A 19,428-nucleotide genomic window follows, 5' to 3' on the forward strand; every position below is an offset into this window, starting at 1 on the left:
TTTATTTTTTTTAAAGTAGAATTCAACAATCAAGTATTTTTTTACAATTATCATTTTTTGTATCACAAACCGTATTCTTCAGATTAAAAAAAGCGGCCATTAAAAGCCACTGCATAGTATTTTCTGAGAGTTCATTTGAATTTCAGAAATCGAGAGGCTGATTAAAGAAACAGAATATTACAAGTTAGACCCAAGCCGGTTTCCGTTAAAGCTGTACGAACTTGTCCCCGAAAGATGTAACTGTCCCCGAATCATTGAAGACATTCCGAAAAACGAGCTAGGGAAGCGAATCAAGTTGATGCCAAAGAAAACTTCAACGATTGAATATTTTCGGGCAGGAAACAAGAGGGTCGTGGATATGTCTATTTATGAAATCAAAGACATCGATGGATCGGTAAAGAGGAATTGTTTTGAATTTGTGCCAATCAAACTATACTATAAACTCGTTCGACATTGTAATTTGTCGGGGAGAAGTTAATCTAAGTTAGGAAAATTTAGGGATCTAACCCATGATTCAAAGCCAAATTGAAAGACATAGGTGTGAACTTGAACATGTTTGTCTGTATATACTCAGTAAGCGAAATTAGATCCCTTCGTCTCCATGAAGTTTACTTCTCATAGCACATTCATTGAGACATGAAAAACTTATTGCTATACATTGAGATATTTAGAAATAGCGTAAAAATGGTAATGCATTATTTAAGGTACCTCATTAAACCTAGACTTATAGTTTTTAATACACTACGTCACTACATGTAGATTGTTTAAATTGTTTGTAACAATCGATTTGGTTGAATATCGTCAGTAGCTTAGTGTCGTTAACCGCAGATCATCAGTCCGAATCACATTTACTGATTGCACATTTTCACTCATTTGACATATATTTCTTATCCATCGGGCTATATATCATATTCGAGTCATTTTTGACTGACTTCAGAAAGTATTTCAGGTGAAATGAGCCACCTGAAGTTATTCTTCATGTTTCATCTAGGTCTACTACTGCCTGATGGAAATCCCCGCGGTCCTGTCTGGGATCCAAACAATGATTAAGAGTAAAACCCCGGAAAAACTGAGAGAAATCGATTTACAACTGCACATAAAGCGATTTTATTACACGCTGGGAGGACTGTTGGATGACAGAAGTTTTCCACAGACATATGACAGAGCCCGGGTCATCACGTATGATGGTTAGTAGTCTGCTCAAATCACTTGTTAAAAACGTGAACTTTACTGTCTCATGGCCACAGATTTCCTCACATTTAATTAATAAATGATTAACAATGGGGACAGGGAACAGCCTTAATTTTGCCTAATTTGGTATGTCACCCTGATAACAAAAGGCCGATAATTTAAAAATGATTTAAACATCCTGTGACATCAAATCACTCGCAACGTTTAGACTAATATATTTATCCAAAACCAAATAAAATGACAACTTTTAAATGATAAAAAAAATATCTTTTGAATTTTTTTTGAATAATTGAAAATTGTTACCATGGTAATTTCGTGGTATTTCAGCAATAATAAGAGGTGGTTGGTCATTTAATTAGCTTAAATTAACATATACATGTAGATATCTTAAGTTTATATTTTGAAAAAAAAAGTTTGGTATGGCCGGTCAGCAGAGGGTGCTTACACCTCCATTTGTGGAGGTGCTCCTAGAACCACATTTCATTTACATATACAATTTGACCGACGGATGCCTCATTTAACCCACGAATTAGAACTAAAACCATTTAAAAGTCCTTCATTGCCCGGTTTTTATAAGAACCATTTTAACAAGACCTTGGTCTTTCCGTAGGACATAAATATCTATATGCTGCGTCAAAACAGATTAAAAATGACGCTGGTTTCGAGTGAAATATGCATAGATTGCATAGTCTTAGCTCAAAAGCCAGACACACCTTGTTGATTTCAAAGAGTCATGGCTGAATAGCCAGCAATGAAATAGACATGCCTACGTCATAATGCTGTTTTACACAACTATCTAAAGTCCAAGCAACAACAAATTGGATATCAGTATTATCTATGTAAGACAATTGTCAGTCACAGAAGGAATCGTTTTCATACCTAAAAAAATTTAAAATTTTTTCATTTTTATAAATAGATGTTTATCATGAAGGTTACTCAAAGAACAACTTATATAATTAGTGGTTATTTTTGGTTTAATTCTTTATCATTATAGAACAACAGAGTGGATTTGTTCTAGCAGATGTGGTATTGAATGAAATGAAAAAGGATTTATGTTCACCAAATGAGGTGTGTCAATTAATGAATTTTGTTATTTAATTAATTAGCTTGACTGATAAATAAATTCATGAAAATAATACATTTGAAACATTGTACATTTTTATAAATTTGCACAACAATTAACATTTCTAAAATGATAGTATTTGTTGATATTTTGTTATGGTTTTATTTATAGAAAAAGGTTCCACCACAACATTTTCAGCATGCTGAATGTGAATTCGATGCTTTTGTATTCATTCACGAAGGTGATGAAAACACAAGCGATGAAATCACGCACTTTCTCGAGGGAAAAGGCGTAAAACTGATGAGGAATGATAGAATAGGACAAAGCATATTAAATATCAGTGACGTCATCAAACGTTGTCGTTGGATAATCCCCATCCTAAGCAAAACGTCCCTAAAAGACCCTGTGTTTGCACACTGCTGTTTAATGCTGGTTGGGGATATCTTGGAGAAGAAAGAGCTTCGTATGATACCAGTGCTAACAGGTGGCGCTGCATACGAAGATGTTCCGGAAGTTATTCGAATGGTGACACTGACTGTTGCAGACAATCCAGAATATCTTAATCGGCTCCACCAAACAATTAAAGGTACAACAGATGTATTATAATATTTAGATGTAAGATGTTAAACATCTAAACAGACTTACAATTGAAGGAACGTTTAAAATAAGGGTAAATATATGTTGGCTACCTTGGTAAAAATAGTAAGTCAAACTGTTATGCGTTAAAAAAAACCAATGAGTTCAATTCAAATTAAAAAAAACCCCCAATAATGATTCAATATTTTATTAAGAATTTGAAAATGTGGTTTGCAAATAAAAAAGAAAATAAAAACAAGCAATTTTCTCCTTGAGAATCTGTAACTTACATCATAATATGTCTATGTCTGTGTTCAGAATGTGATTTTTAAGAATTAAAAAAATTCTCTTCTCTAGAAATTCCAGTGAATTATGTTTTGTTCAGCAACTTAACAGTACAGTAAATCAATGTTGAAAGTGTAATACTACGACAACACAAAAAGAAAGACATCTCATTCATCTTATCAGAAATTATTATAAATACCTAATAAATGTTACCTTGTATGATATAACAGGTAACACCATACCGTTTGAGACAGAGTCGCTACTTCCGGCTGGTGACGTGGTGTATGTGCTCGCCTGGAACTATGCAGTCAACTATCTGGAGAAAGTCATGCCAGGTCAGGTGTTTGTCTATTCTATAAGTCCGAATACATATCAGATGATAAACCATTATATAAAAAAAGAATAAAGGAAACAACATGTAACACAACAGGAATACAGCGTTTAATTTCAAACTATGATATTTATGCAAATTAATTTCATTATGGATGAAGTAAAAGTTCAAACAATAGTCTCGGCATTTTTTCCTATTAATTGTTCATGGATATCTAATTGTTTTTGTTTTATAACATAATTATTTAAATCTTATGACATTGATAAATGGCAGGCGTAGACAAAAACGTTTTCAAAATCAGTGTTTTATTGCAAACGCCTTGTCAGATATTATAACACGGACACACACGGACACAGAGAGAGAGAGAGAGAGAGAGAGAGAGAGAGAGAGAGAGAGAGAGAGAAAGAGAGGCGATGGCATGCAATAATGTTCATGCTTACCATACTATTTTAGTTAAGTATTTTATGAATGGTGGAGACAATGATATTCTTTATATAAACAAAAAGTCCCTCACAAGTCTGGTGAGGTTAAAAGCACATATCTTCTCAATAATATGTATTGTTCTTTATAGGACTGGAGCATGCTATTGCGGAAACCTTACAGAAACACAACAAGCGTCCAACATCTTGTCGGAAAAAGCTATACCTTATTGTTCCGAAATCATGCGAGTGCAACCAGACTCTGACTGTTAAAGAGCCACGCATTCAGTTGTTGGCCACCACGCCCCCCGCTTATGTTGACAAAAGTGGTCGTAAATATACCTTCGATATGTACCAATTTAAGAATAATGGCAGAGTGAGTAGAATTTTGTTTGACAAAAAGGATAGTTTACTTTGCTTAAAAATTGACGCATTTGTAACACTTTGTTAGAACGTTGAGCAAACAAATATATTCGAAAGAAATATTGTGTTTGTTATCCATTCTTTCAAAAAAAATTGCTCAGCTTCAAATTATTATTTTGTTAATGTATACAAGAAAGTTAAAATTTTGAAGACCATCTTGTTTTTTTTTTACTTTGCAGACAAAAAGACAATATAGAAATGTTGTATGTGTTATCCAAAAAAAAAAAAAAAAGATCAGCTTCAAAATGTTATTGTGAGTAAATCAAAGATAAAATCTTGTTTTTGGCCTATTTTCAGGAGCACTATTTCGTCGGTCTGTACCCTGCCGCTGTGGCATGCATCCATGACATGTATAAAACAAAGAGGGCGGGCGTTAACGAGGAGACCATGGTCAGCCAGGCCCGGAAGTTCTGTGAGGAGATTACAAACATCCTGAACCACAAAGTGTCAGCAAATTTTACCAACCTATGCGAGGTTGTTTTCTACGATGGTGAGCCTCTATTGAAAAGCCCTCTCTCTCTCTCTCTCTCTCTCTCTCTCTCTCATTATTTTGAATATCTATCAAGCATGGACAAAAAGCTAAAGTGGGCACAAGTACAAAAATGCAATTGATACATAATCACTAACAAGTATTTTGAAGAATGTCCTTATCAAATTTAAAAAAGTGAATAATGTATAAAGTATAATAAAAAGAAAAGTATATTGAAAATTCATAAAATTGCTTGTTTTTGTCACTAAAGACCTTCCGTTTGAGAAAATAGTTCACTCCAAAACTTGTTTGTTTATTGAATTCAAATGGATTTTCGTTATGAATGTTGTGAAATTATGAAAAATTGATCTAAATGTGAGGTCTAAATTAATGAAAACACATTCCTTTAAAATATATTGAACATCTACGAAATGAAAACAAAACGTGAAAAGTGAGATACCTTAATTTCAAATTACAAACGGGAAACAAAACTTTGTATTATTTTTAATTAGTGAATCACAGGTCATTGCCTTGTTAGACAGAGACAGTATTGAAAAAAGTTCCTCAAATCTTTCTATGACCTTATTTATTTGATTACCATGTATTGAAAAAAAAATGATATATATTAAATGAAAACATAGTTACAATTGATCATTATTTAACTGTTTCTTATGAATAGAGCAAAAGACCCTTTCTTTACATCATTATATATTTTTAGAGGCAATTGCTTTAGAGCAAGTTTATTTAATTCTCTATGACGTCAGAAAGTTATATAAACATCAAACAGACCAAAAATAATCGAACAACCTATTACCGGCTATCGATCGATCGATCGATCGATCGATCGATCCATCCATCCATCCATCCATCCATCCATCCATCCATCCATCCATCCATCCATCCATCCATCCATCTATCTATCTATCTATCTATCTATCTATCTATCTATCTATCTATCTATCTATCTATCTCTTTCCGTCTTTCTGTCTGTCTGCTAGTCGATGTGAGGCGACATTACGAAATTTATATTATATATATGATTTATATATATAATAAAACCTGATAATGTTTTTAAGTGAGCCAGAATATTCTATGGGAAAATGGAATGAAAATTATGAACGACATTTTTTAGCTAACCATAAAATCGTCAACACTTTTAGATTACTTCTATGAACGCTTCAGATAATTTGAACAACAATACAAATTTATTCTAACTTAAGATATTATGGAAAGAAATTGAAAAAATAACTGTTACGGCAATAAAAAAAATGGTTTAATCCATGAAGCAATCAATCGACGATCTCTTTAAATACGAATTAATGCCGATTATAAGTACTTACTATAATCAATTATGACTAATTGATTACAGTAATCACCTGCCCAATTTTCATGAATGATTTTTAGAGAACAACATTGAATTTTTTTTTCACAACACTTATATCAGATTGATCATATTATATTTTCCTTTATTCCAGATCGAGAAATGTCATTGATTACCGAAATGACCAAACGTATTGAAAGTTTGTGAATTCAGATTGGTGTTTTTCTCAACATGACCGACTGCATTGGTCATTGCTGACAAATATTTTTTATTCTATTCATAGCAATGCTTATCGTAATTGTGATTACGAAACATACCGGTGTTTCTGAACTTATGAAACTGTCCCATTTGAATATATTTTTTATTTCATCGCCATTAATACATAAACAAATGTATACAAGATAAGCTTGTACGGGTATATTCAAATATTTTCTGGTCAACTGGAAACGTCAACTTTGTGTATGTATTTGTGTTTGGTTACAATGTGCTTATCATATGTCAATAATAAAAAACATATAAAAAAGAATCTGATTAAAATCAGATCCTTAATCCACTTCTTATATTTCGATCTAAAGAAACATCGCTTGAGGTCACTTCCTGGTGAACTTTGTTTTGATTAATCATATTGTCTGTTCCATTCCTCGGTTTCGTGTTTCTTAAGTTATGCCAGTTCGATCATTGGATTCTATTAGGTCGTCTAAGGTCAACCTATGCTGCGTCTTTAACTTGCTGATACTGGAAGGTTGAGGAACATGTACCGATGTTTCGTCATACGACTCCATTTTTTCTTTGAAATCCAAACATACCATCTAATACTTGTTCTGATTGGCTAAAATAACACATGAACATTTTCATAAATCAAAGTTTACCAGGAGGTCACTTCAAGCGCAGGGTTTCTCCAGATCCTCGTGTAGCGACAGAAGAAAAAAAGGAGCCAATCAATGATCTGACTCTATTCAGATTGAATAAAACAATATCTTGCATGTACACAAAGAGCTGAACAACATTTGCAACTTACTTTGGAATCATTCAAATCCATGGGGGTCAGTTTTTGAGGATTGTAAGTTTTGTGCTAATTCGTGGGGATGTCATTTCGTTGATACGTAGGTTTTCAGTTTCATTTCGAAAACTATCACTTTCCAAATTTGTTTTGTGGAGAATGTAAATTCCTGAGAAAGGGCTATCCACAAATATCTCGAAAATTGAGCCACTACGAAACAGTTCTGATGATTTCAAAGTATATTGATGTCGAATTATATATATATATATATATATATATATATATATATATATATATATATATATATATATATATATAACAGATGTTGTTCTTGCTTTCGCGTTTCTTTGACACTCATATTTAATGTATTTTTGTTCTATTTGAAATTTTGTCGATGAAGATACATGACGCAGTAGTATGTTTGCAATTAAGCAACAATAAATCTACAAATGAACAATATCGTTAGTGAAATACAAGGACAAAAAACTCTCAGGTTAAATGCATTATTTATGAATAACAAATTCTAATGTTTGGTGTGGCAAGGCAGGTATCAATCGCCATTAAATTTTAATCGAAAAAAAAATGAAGAGTATTCATCTCATTCACTTTTAAAGAAGCTTAGAAACTTTGAATCTGAACTATAGTGATATTAGTGATTGAAATTGGAGGAGGAAATAACCAATGTTTTGTTTACACAGGAAGTGGCTATAACGTGCTATGTAGATTACTTATCACAGCATGAAAATGTTGAGACGTGTATCAGATTTTTTTAAAATGTAATTCAGACAGGTAGTCTTTCTGTAAGAAATTAAGATTTCCTATTGGACTTTAAAATCCTATAGGACTTTTGTTCAAATCTAATCGGAATTTAAATTCCTACAGGAAAATCTTTTATTCCGGTCATCAATAACAAAAGTGATTATAAACTTTTTTAAGCAATGGTCTATCATATGGCATATTTGAATTTTTCGAGACATGCACCTTAGATGAGTGCAAACATGCCACCCTGGCATTGGCATAATTATCCGGCACGGTAATTGTTTACCAGCAGCAAAAAAACCGGCGAGTGAATATTTAAACTAAAGAATAAAATTTAAATTCTTATTGTTCGAATGTTTGTAAGTGCATGGACACTTTATTTATTAGAATAGTTTGGTATATTATTGAACGTAAGTATTTAAAAAAAGAACCACTCAATAGAAGCTCCTTTGTTTTGCATTCTACATGTAAGAGAAATTAAACAGGAAAGAATTGATCTTTTGAGGCCAATGTTACAGGGAAGGGGTATACACTTTTTAAAAAGGACGTAGGAGAGTAGTCGACCCGTCAACAGGTATAGCTATTTAGAATTATTCCAATGATTCAATATCTTTTACAATGTATTACAATATATCAACATATCATAAACACAGTTTTGTTGAATTTTTTAAAAATCATTTTATTTTATTCATATAAATATACCGGTAGAGACCCTATTAACATGTTACAGTGTATATATATATATATATATATATATATATATATATATATATATATATATATATATATATATATATATATATATATATATATATATATATCACCCTTTCCTCCCTGTTTTAATCATTTCGAGTTGAAACCATAAGAAAAAAAGAATAAAAATGCTGCTTATTTTATGTATTGGAAATCTATAATTATTGTAATTTATGTTACGTTTCCTTTTAAAATATGCAATATAAGGAGTTTTTTGTAAATTTTGTGAATTTGTTTTGTCTTGAACTTCTCACAAACATATTCCATGCCTCAGCATAGTTCTTTTTTAAACTCCCTCCACATATAGTATGAGAAAATCCTTTTTGGAAAACAACGGCATATTGAAAGTATGATGTAGACATCTAACCTTTACTGCTAATGACGTTCACTGTAATGTTGTATAGCGTGCAAATAAAGTTCATAATGTTAATTATTTGATAGATTGATAAAAGTACGGGTATACACTTCCGTAATATCTACTAGTAGGTTTATTTGCATAATGACGTCAATGTAGCAATGGTGTGTGTTTGATCTATTTTTGACCGGCATGCAATATGTTTACTCGACACTAATCGACATTACTCTTTAATAAAGTAAAGTATTAATCTTTGATCGATCAATAATTAATACGTGTTTTACACTAGGATAGTAATCAAATGAAGAAGAATGTTTAATAACATTTACAAACACATTTATTTAAACAACAAAGAACATTTTGTGTCAATGCGATTATAAAGGCAGCGTGATATGAAAACAGTTTGTTCTTAGAAGATTGTCTCTTCCATAGCCCGTCTCAACCAAGACATACACCTTTTTCCTATAGTAACTTAAAATATACTGTAATTGTTGATCGCTGTGTTTACTGGTTATATTGTGATCAGGTTAGTGCACGTACGTTGTATAATATGGTATACCTAATCTATTAGGTAATAGTATCAAACTGTTTTTTATTTTCTGTATCAGGAAGAGCGAAAAATTTAACACAATACTCGACACATATATGGCGGGATGGATGTGGATAGAAATATTTATATTTGCTGTCTTGATAAATACAATCATTTAACAGCTTACACTGGAGGTCAGATAACGAACCCTAGTACGTCACAATGCGGGGTCAATTACCTTGACCTGGGGTCAGGGACGACAATGGACCTATAGGAGTTCTACCAGGCGTATGTTAACGACCCTACAGTGACGTCATTATCTGACTGCAAACATCTGTGTGACGTGGACAGCCAGTGTAAGGCCATTGGATACATGAACGATATCAGCGGAGTGTCATGTGGTCTGTCGGAATCAGATCACGTGACAGCGACTGCGTGCCCGTCTTGTCATGTGTTTACCAAAAACTGTTCTGCAGGTAATTAAAAAAACCCAAAGTTTCTGAATATTGTTCCTATTGTTAATAAATAATGTAATGTATAACAAGTATGGATGCGATAACTTCATTACTAATAAAACTATTGTTTAAACGTAATCATTTTCAATTTAATGGCCATAAATACAGAAATTATCTTTACAGTAAATATTTCCCATAGCTATATAAATATCCGCCTCTTCCTCCTTATCAATATAAGCTTAAATATCATATATATTTTTATTCAAATAAAGTTAAGCCTTGCCATAAAACTGACTTCTTGACGAGTAATATTTTAGAATGACTAACACCAACTGAAATATATCTTTTCTTTGATATTGCATATCTGTTTGTATGAATTGTGCACACAGCAATAAGCGCTAAAGATTGCACCATAATATTACTTGCAACTACAATTTTTTATTTTTATAATATACTTAGTAATAAAAACAGGTTTTTGCATATGTGATATAGATGACATCACAAAACTCGTATTGGCCTTTGGGGCTGATACAGATTATCAGTCCTAGGGCTGATACCCATTCGTAACCCATCCCCTTGTGGAATTCCTCTGCCTTCCTTCGTTTCGGCATTTGTGCTTGTTTACAAACGATAAATAAAACATTTGTTACAGTCAATATTTTTAAGTGCAGTTTATAACTACAGATGCTAACAAATGTTTTGGATCAGTTAATTTGAAAACCTGGGGAAATTTTGGTTCTGTAGCTAAATGTCATATTTTATGTAATACATATACATACTACTTTCAAATGAGATACAAAATCAATTCGTTCATGTTGATGTTTTTTTAATACTAAGTATGTAATAGATAAAATAATACGTACCCTTTTTCCATATCAAAGCCTGCATCAGCCCTCGACCAATATCACCTCTCGGGCTCTCGGCCCTCGGGCTGATACTGGCTGTGATATGGAAAATGGTTTGTATTATTCTCTATGTATTTTTGATAAAGTATAGCACCAATTAGTATAACCAGTGAATTTGTTTTACGACTTATTAGAACAAGGTCAGATACAACCTGGGCCAATATACCCAGCAGAACCCATTATTGTTATAAAGCAGTGTGTTTTAAGATATTTTAAGATATTCGTATGCCTGGTGGCATTGAAACTGCGCATAGATAACACATAATCATGTATTTGAAATTAACATGTAAATAAAAATTGAGCCAACTACCTTAAATCCCTGGCAATTGACGATATCAATAAATAATAAACAGGTATTCAATGTCATTCTTTTTTCCTGTTGTTATTTGAGTTTAGTTTGTTTATCTTGATATTTAATTATATTTATTTTTTAATTTTTTGAATTTTCATGCTGAATATACGATCTAAGAATGTGCCTCTTCTTCTTCTGCTGGTTGTGTTTTGATAGTAGTCACGTGCAACAACACAATCCCATGTGTAAATTTAGCAGCGATACGTCATATGCACATCAAGTGATGACATATCGCTGATGACGTTCTTTGCTTGTTTATTGGATAAGCTGTATTAGAGGCGTGTGCGAGGGGAATGAATGAGAGTGGCGAGCAAAGCAACAAAGCAACAATTGTAATTATGTTTTATTTGTTCAAATAAACTTTTGTATATACAATACGTAGTTGTTTTCTAATACAGTGATATTCTTATAACCAACAGACTGCGTCACTTACACCGTTTTCAGCGGAGGATACATTGGGAGGACGCAATACGCCAACTACGACCCTTCTTCTTACACCGAATGTCAGGACAGATGTACCAATGACCCGTTCTGTAACGGGTTTATTCACAATGACGTCATTATGACGTGTAGACTGTCCGAATCCAGAAAAGAAGTAGCGTCCCCCGGAAACGCTAGCTTCTCATTCAGTCGAAAGGAATGTAGCTCCGGTAAGAATGATTGAATACTTTTAATAAGGCATTTTATTTATTTCTTATCGAATATATTTGACAATTTTAGATCGTAAAATTTGTTATATATTTCAACTGTTTCACAAATGAGGTTTCAAAATACCGATAGGCAGTGAAATATATCAATGTATTAACCATGAAAAAAAAACATTGTTGAAAATATTCAGAAGTTTAACTTATATGTATTTTTAATTTCTATAAAATTAGGATGTGCAAATTATTTGGCGTACGAAGTAGAATACATCATTGAGTTTAGCGCTCTGTACTCGTTGAATAGTCCCGTCACAAAGCGGGCGTGTGAGGCGCTGTGTACTGCAGACCCCGGATGTAGGGGCGCCGCCTATCAGACCAGTGATCAGAACTGTGGGTTATTTGACTCGGGAACTAGTCAGGAATACAGCGGATGCCTGGCTTGTACCGCGTTTGCCAAACAGTGCCCTACAGGTACTGCTGCCATCAACACATTTATACACAGATATCAGTAGTCAATACATTCACACATAGATATTAGTAGTCTACACATTCACACACACACGCATGCATTATTAATAAACACGTTTATACACATATTTCAGAAGTCAACAAATTCACAAATAAATTTCATGAATCAACACATTCACGCACAAGCATTAATAATTTAACACATTTATACATAAACATCAACTAATTTATAACTTTTATTAGTGGTTAACATATTTGTATACATATATCAATAGTCAACACATTTATACAACAAAATCCACCAGGTAACGCTCAAAGCAATCAAATAATGATCACATTAATAGTCAACACATTCACTTACTGATATCAATAGTCAAATCATTCACTTACAGATATCAACAGTCAATACATTCACACACACAGTTATCAATTATTAACACATTTACAAACATAAATTAACAGCCAACACATTCACACACAGATATCAATTGTCAACACATTCACTCAGACAGATTTCAACACTCAACCCAATATCACAGATATCAATAGTCAACACATTCACTTACATATATCAATAATCAACACATTCACACACAGATATCAATAGTCAACACATTAACACAAACATATCAATAGTCAATAGTCAACACATACAAACAGACATATCAATAGTCAATTCAATAGTCAACACATTCAAACAGACAGATTTCAACACTCAACACAATATCACAGATATCAATAGTCAACAGATTCACACATAGATATCAATAGTCAACAGATTCACACACACATATCAACAGTCAACACATTCACAAACACAAATCAATAGTCAACACATTCACACACACAGTTATCAATTTTTAACACATTTACAAACATATATTAATAGCCATCACATTCATTCACATATATCAAGAGTAAACGCATTTACATACATACATCAGTAGTCTATACATTTGCACACAGATATCAATAATTTCCTAACTGTTTGACGACTTGAAGCATATTGATTGTAGTTGGTAAAAAAATGACAATAACAAACCTTAAACCGTCCCAAAAATATATATAACGAAATACAAATTTGAAGCAGAGCAACACGGACCACAAAAAAGATAAAGGTAGGATCAGGTGCCTAGGAGGAAATGAGCTAAATATTTAAACGATAAAATGCTTTCTTTGATCATTTATTTGGGATACGAAGGTAGCTATCCTAGCAGAAAAAAACAGCTAGTTATGCATTTTTTTCTGCTAGGATAGCTACCTTTATAACCCGCATTAATCATCAAAGGAAATATGTTATTCATATCAACACAGATTAATACATTGATTATAAAGAGTAAGTAAAATTCACTAAATTTCTGTTAAAGAGACAGTACGGGGCATCTTATAAAAACCGACTTGAAAAGAATTTCCGATCGGGTTCGGTATTTTTGTACTTCTCATGAATGTATTAACTTTCAGAAAGTTCTCCATGAAATAAATCTAATTATATCATTAAAATTAATAATTACGTATAACCTATACATATTTACATCGCAACGTGTTCCGGGGTTCAGCCTTCTATGCTATTACGCATGCGTATTTACTGTTAACAAAACACATGCAGGGCTCGCAAAGATTCTTCCGGAATTGTTTGTTGATAAAAATGTGTCTTTTCTAGTTCTCCTAGGTAATAATTGTTCAAAGTTTGTTTTTGAAATAACCACAATCATTATTTTGCATGTATTTTTCGTGTTTATCATAGGAGTTGCTACAACATAAATTCATTTTTGTAAATGATGCCCTTTGAGGGGTTATTTGACATATTTACGTCTGTTCATTTTAAATTGAACCGAAATTGGTAAACCATTAATAAATAATCGACAAAGTGATGATGTGTTCCGTTAAGAGGGTCCCTTTAATCTCGTATACCATGATGACCGTAGTCGGACGAAAATCTTGTAGTTTTTAGCACATGTCAATTGCTGTCCATCAAAGTCCACGTGGCACAAATAAACGATGTAAGATCATTGCGGTTTGTACGACCCTTAAATTTCCGGAAGCTCATAATTACTTTAATTAAGTATGTGAAAGGGATTTTTATGCATTTCAAATATTACAATCAACGTTCTTTTTAATTTCCTAATGATGCAATAGGTAAATCTAAAGTTATTCACACATGTGTTTTAGCTGTACTGTCTCTTTAACGTAAATAAGTACGTAGCTAAAAAAAAACCCAGCCACATCGTCTCCTTTGAGACTTTGAGTCTGACATCATCATGATTATTTCGTGCAGTCCGTGATTTTTCATAGTTCGCTGTAGATTTCGACCAATCGAAAATTGGGGCGTGTCGATTTTAGTCTGGCTGTTTCTATAGAGCTATGAATTAACTATAAATATCTGTAAGAAAAAGAGGGAATCATATTCTGTCAATATAGATGTAAATATAATTGTTTGTTGACTATCGTTTCATTTTTTACTGTAGCATTTTAGTTGTTTAATATTAAACAAAAATGTATTGAAAAGTTATTCAGGTCATTTATGAAGGTTTTTTTTTCAATATTCCAACTTATTTCTAGACTAAAAGTATTTAAAGTTACCGCCTGTCATATTCAAATAAAAATATGAATAATGTTTTTCTACTTCAGTCACTTTTAAAAACAATAAATGTTAAAAAACAAGCATTTTTTTGCAATATGTAAAGAAAACCCCAAAAGCTTTGAATCTGAACCTGTCAGTAGTTGATTTCAATAAAAAGAAAATTTAATAACCTTTCGAAAGAAATGGGTAAATAAACTTGGATATAAACTATCACGCTATAGATACTAGTATTAAGGTGGAATAACATATCGTCACAAAATGGCTGACCTCTGATTGAAACGACATTTCGGTCTATTTAAAGGATTTTATCGACGATAACATGTTACTGAATAACCGAGTGAATAAAGTGTCAGGCTTGTGATCCGTACACCCCGAGTTCGAATCCTGCAGGGGCTTTTGTTTTTATTTACTGAATTGAATTTTTTAGATATTAATTTTTTATCCCCAATCTGCAAATTTTTCGCTTATTTGACATATGTCCATTTTATTTATAATAAATAAAATGGACAATAATTGTTATATCTTTCATAATCAAATGATTTACTGTTAAGTTAAGTGACTTTTCCCAGGTGTTATTCCACCTTAATATGGTATCAATCAATCAATGGATATCAGAATCTGACACCATTGATGTTGTTAGGTAACTATCCAGTCACCAGACAAACCTGTGGCGTTTCTACGTACACCGTTTACGCCACCAACCTCGTATCATCTGCCACGTACAGCAGTGTCATGCCCACCACCCATACTGCCTGTCAATCAATGTGTACAGCTAACCAATATTGCCTTGGGTTTGCCTTTAACACTTTAACAGGGGAATGTAAACTTTCAGATAGCACTGTACCAAAGTATTTAGCATGTGCAGAATGTTCATTTTCAGCCAGAGATTGTGATGGTAAGGACATGTACAGGTAACTCAATTCATTAATTACGTCTAATTTCGAAAAAAATAAATAAAACAAAACATATTTCAGTTTTGCATTTATATCATCTTTATTGAATGAATAAAACAACAATGTTTTGATAAAAGTTACATGTACAAGACAGCATGCAATTCTCTTATTTTACAGTAGATGAACCTTCGAAGTACTTTGTCCAATGTTTAACCAACTTTTGCAGCGTTGGAGTGAATCTGACCGTGTCCATGGAATCATCCAACCATGACAGTTCCGACTTTGCCACTTGCCAGGATCTGTGTGCGAATGACCCGCTTTGTCTGTCGTTTCACCACAGTCAAGGTGACCTTCAGTGCCGTCTGTCTACGTCAGACAAATCTACCTCTGGATGTGACGCTTGTCAATTATACACCAAATACTGCTTACCAGGTCGGCTAATGCATTAACTTACTAAAGTTCTGTCGTTTTTTGGCCATTTTAGTTAATCAGATACTGTGGTTTCATCAATATTCGTTGAATACCAATTTTCGTGGATTTCGTTGTTAAGTTGAACCACGAAATAAAATGTTCATTGAAGTTCAATTTCAACTAATATTTTGTATTGATAGGATCATTGGCCACGAAATTACGTATCCTTGAAACTGTGGTTTTCAGAAAATCCAACAAAATTGATACCCGCGAAAATTAATGAAACCACAATAACCTAATGCAAATGGTCTTAGTCCGTAGTCGCGCGTCTTCCTTCGTCCGTAAACATTTTTTTCATTCATAACTGCTTCTTAAACTCTACAAGACCAATTGTTACCAATTGTTACCAATGTAATTTCATTGCCCCTGGGTCAGGGGTTCAGGTTCAAATGAGGCTAATATGGCCATATAGTAAAAGTGTATTAAATCTTGCAAAATCTTCTTGTTCTACTCCCACATACATTTGAGAAAAACTACATGCAAGGTTATGATATCAATGAAGCCCTCAAAATGGTTTGTTTTTAAAAAATGTGAGTGTTATTTTCAATTCGACTACATTAATGTTCTTCAAAATCGTTTCTGAGCGATTCTGCAATTTTCTGCTACATTACAAGTACATGGGAGGCATTTTAACTGCGATTAAGGCTTGTTCCGAGACACAGTTAGATTATTCTAACTAAGCAGAATGTAATATAATTAAAAGCATTATTGTAGGCTTAAAGCTTGGTTCTGTAAATGGCAACGGGTCGGTTTGTCGATGTATCTATTTCACAAATGTCCGATGTATTGAAATGTCAACCCCTACACACACGGGTCAAAGTCTAGTAATGTTAAATTAATCCATATACAAATAATGGGTGTGACTGAGCTGCATCGATTATTAACAATTTTTTTTTTTCATTCAGCTCTTAAATTCCAGTGAAAGAAATAAATACATGTTTAGAAAAGAGAATAAATGGGTATTTCTATTCAATCAAAGATAACATAAAAGTTAAATAAATGGTTTAGGTAGGGAGTTTAACAGTTTACTGTTAAATTAATTATCTTCCATTTCTTGTTCACAATGAATTCGGTGTATAATAATTAATTAAGAAGTTGAGATATTAGAATATTGAAACATTTTTCTTTTAATTTCCTTTTTAAACAAAACACCCAAACAGTGTTTTAAGATTTAAAATAAACTGACGACTTCTTAATAATAAAGTAAAAACTGACTAGCAAAAACTACTGAAGTGTGGTTTGTGTACAATAACGTCTGAATCAATGCCAGATGAAGATGAATGGTAAACTGAACAGTTAAAACATGAGAATGGATATAACAAAATAACTTATCAGTGGTTTTTGTTTTCGTATAAAGTCAGAAGCAGGAGAGTGTCTACCTGGCCCCTGTGGATTGGAAAGTTTGGGGTGGGGTGTTATTGTTTATATTCAATAAGCCAGTCGTCATCTTCAGTTTATCTATGAAACCATACACACATAAAAGCTATCTTGAAAGTAAACAAATATAGGGCAATTATATCCAATCAATGTCTATGTTGTTAGATTTCAGATAGTAAGTTGTGGTCATTACCGTATTTTAGATTTTTTTTTTACTCCAGCAGAATGAAGCTTAATTAAATGCATATATGAGAATCCTCAAAAGGTCTGTGTATGGGCTATGGTATTCAGCACAGGATGAATCTCTGCCATTCCGACAATTGAAAGGTGACTGAAAGCTAACTGAAATGTGACTGAATGGCATATCTGTGCCATTCTGTCACCTTTCCAGACCATTCAGTTGACTGAATGGCAGAGCTTCATCCTGTGCAGGTAATGGTTAAGGCTTATTGGCCTCTCGTTCTATTATTAACTGTCTTTACCTTCGAGTTTTCTTGGGGGAATATTAATTCCATGAGTCTTAAATCATTGGGATAAATACTACGGTACTTCTCACTAGGTAAACAAACTGTGTTGACCATTCTTCAGATCTATAAGTTCTCTTGATCTAGCATTCGTCGGAAATTCACATAGAATACCCACTACACAAGCTTTGTATGTTGCAATAAGAATTTATTTACCACATCAGGTAATATCTAACATTTTTTAATATATTGACTATGTTTCAATAAAATGCCTTTGTGTTATTCTGATATCTACATGGGCCATTTTAGCTAATATTTTCTCTTTAACAGGATGCGACTCAGTGTCGTCCGTGAGGCATGAGTTCTGTTACACTACGGCCTCGGTGCGCCTGGATCTGGTTTGTCACGTGACACCTTTTGATACGTGCCGACAGCTGTGTAATAACGACACATTTTGTTTGGGATTTGCGTACCAGGCGGATTCGTCCCGATGTGTTTTGTCGGGCTCCGGTACACATATCTGGTATCCAGAATGCCCATCCTGTTTATTTTCGAAGAAAATATGCTTAGATTCAGGTTAACAAACCCATGCACTATTTACCACCAGTTTAGGTTATGGTGCATATTCAGCAGGTGTTAGTATTGCGCACATTCTTTCTGTAAGTGGTGTTTTTTATTGTTACTGCAAAGTTTAAAATAATTATGTATTCTCGTGATTGTTTCTTGTATGTTTCTGATAAATTACATTTTTAACAAAAACTGGCTTGCTAAGCTCAACTACGTACATTTATTTATACAAATGTAACTTATACCATCTATTTTATTCTTTTTTTAATAGAACCTCCTACGGCTATCCCGGAGGTTATAATTAGCAACGGGACAATAGACTGTGTATGTGTGTGCAAACACACAAATCAGACGGTCGATGAAATAATGCAACAGAGGAAAATCCAGCTGACCGTTGATACCGAGGCTCTGTCGTCGACACTTATCTAGTGCTCCGGACGCACGACCAACGTCGACTGCGATTGGTGCAGTGGGTGCTACAATGATTTGGGTGTTGCTAGCATTTATTGTTTTACCCGACTATTCTATTATGAAATATTTCAAAAATGTCAAATTGTAGAATTAATTTGATTGTCCTTTTGTTAAAATATGAAATATTCACATTTTTGCTTCAACTAAATCAATCTAAACCAGTTGTATTATCACAACAGAATTTAATTGATTATTTTTTTGCTGTTTAATTATTTTATGTGGTGTTAGATGGTGTTTTTCTCACATTTTAAATGCCAATCCACAGATGTTTTAATCATTGGATTAATAGTATCCCTAAAGAACCTC

The 19,428-nt window shown here is 33.1% G+C and overlaps 1 protein-coding gene across 2 annotated transcripts in view; it reads left to right on the forward strand.

Moving 5' to 3' along the window:
- The window catches only part of LOC105329774 (uncharacterized), a 189,481-nt gene extending 170,166 nt beyond the window's left edge, over positions 1-19,315 (forward strand). For both annotated transcript variants that reach the window (XM_066071115.1, XM_066071116.1), the window contains exons 11-16: positions 4,586-4,778; positions 12,065-12,301; positions 15,712-15,774; positions 15,950-16,204; positions 18,415-18,743; positions 18,923-19,315. In XM_066071115.1, coding sequence (XP_065927187.1) covers positions 4,586-4,778; positions 12,065-12,301; positions 15,712-15,774; positions 15,950-16,204; positions 18,415-18,665 — 999 coding nt within the window. In that variant the 3' untranslated portion in view covers positions 18,666-18,743; positions 18,923-19,315. The remainder of the gene's footprint in view (positions 1-4,585; positions 4,779-12,064; positions 12,302-15,711; positions 15,775-15,949; positions 16,205-18,414; positions 18,744-18,922) is intronic.
- Positions 19,316-19,428: the final 113 nt, after the last annotated feature.

The sequence above is a fragment of the Magallana gigas genome, chromosome 9 (assembly GCF_963853765.1).
Source record: "Magallana gigas chromosome 9, xbMagGiga1.1, whole genome shotgun sequence".
Lineage (NCBI taxonomy): Eukaryota > Metazoa > Mollusca > Bivalvia > Ostreida > Ostreidae > Magallana > Magallana gigas.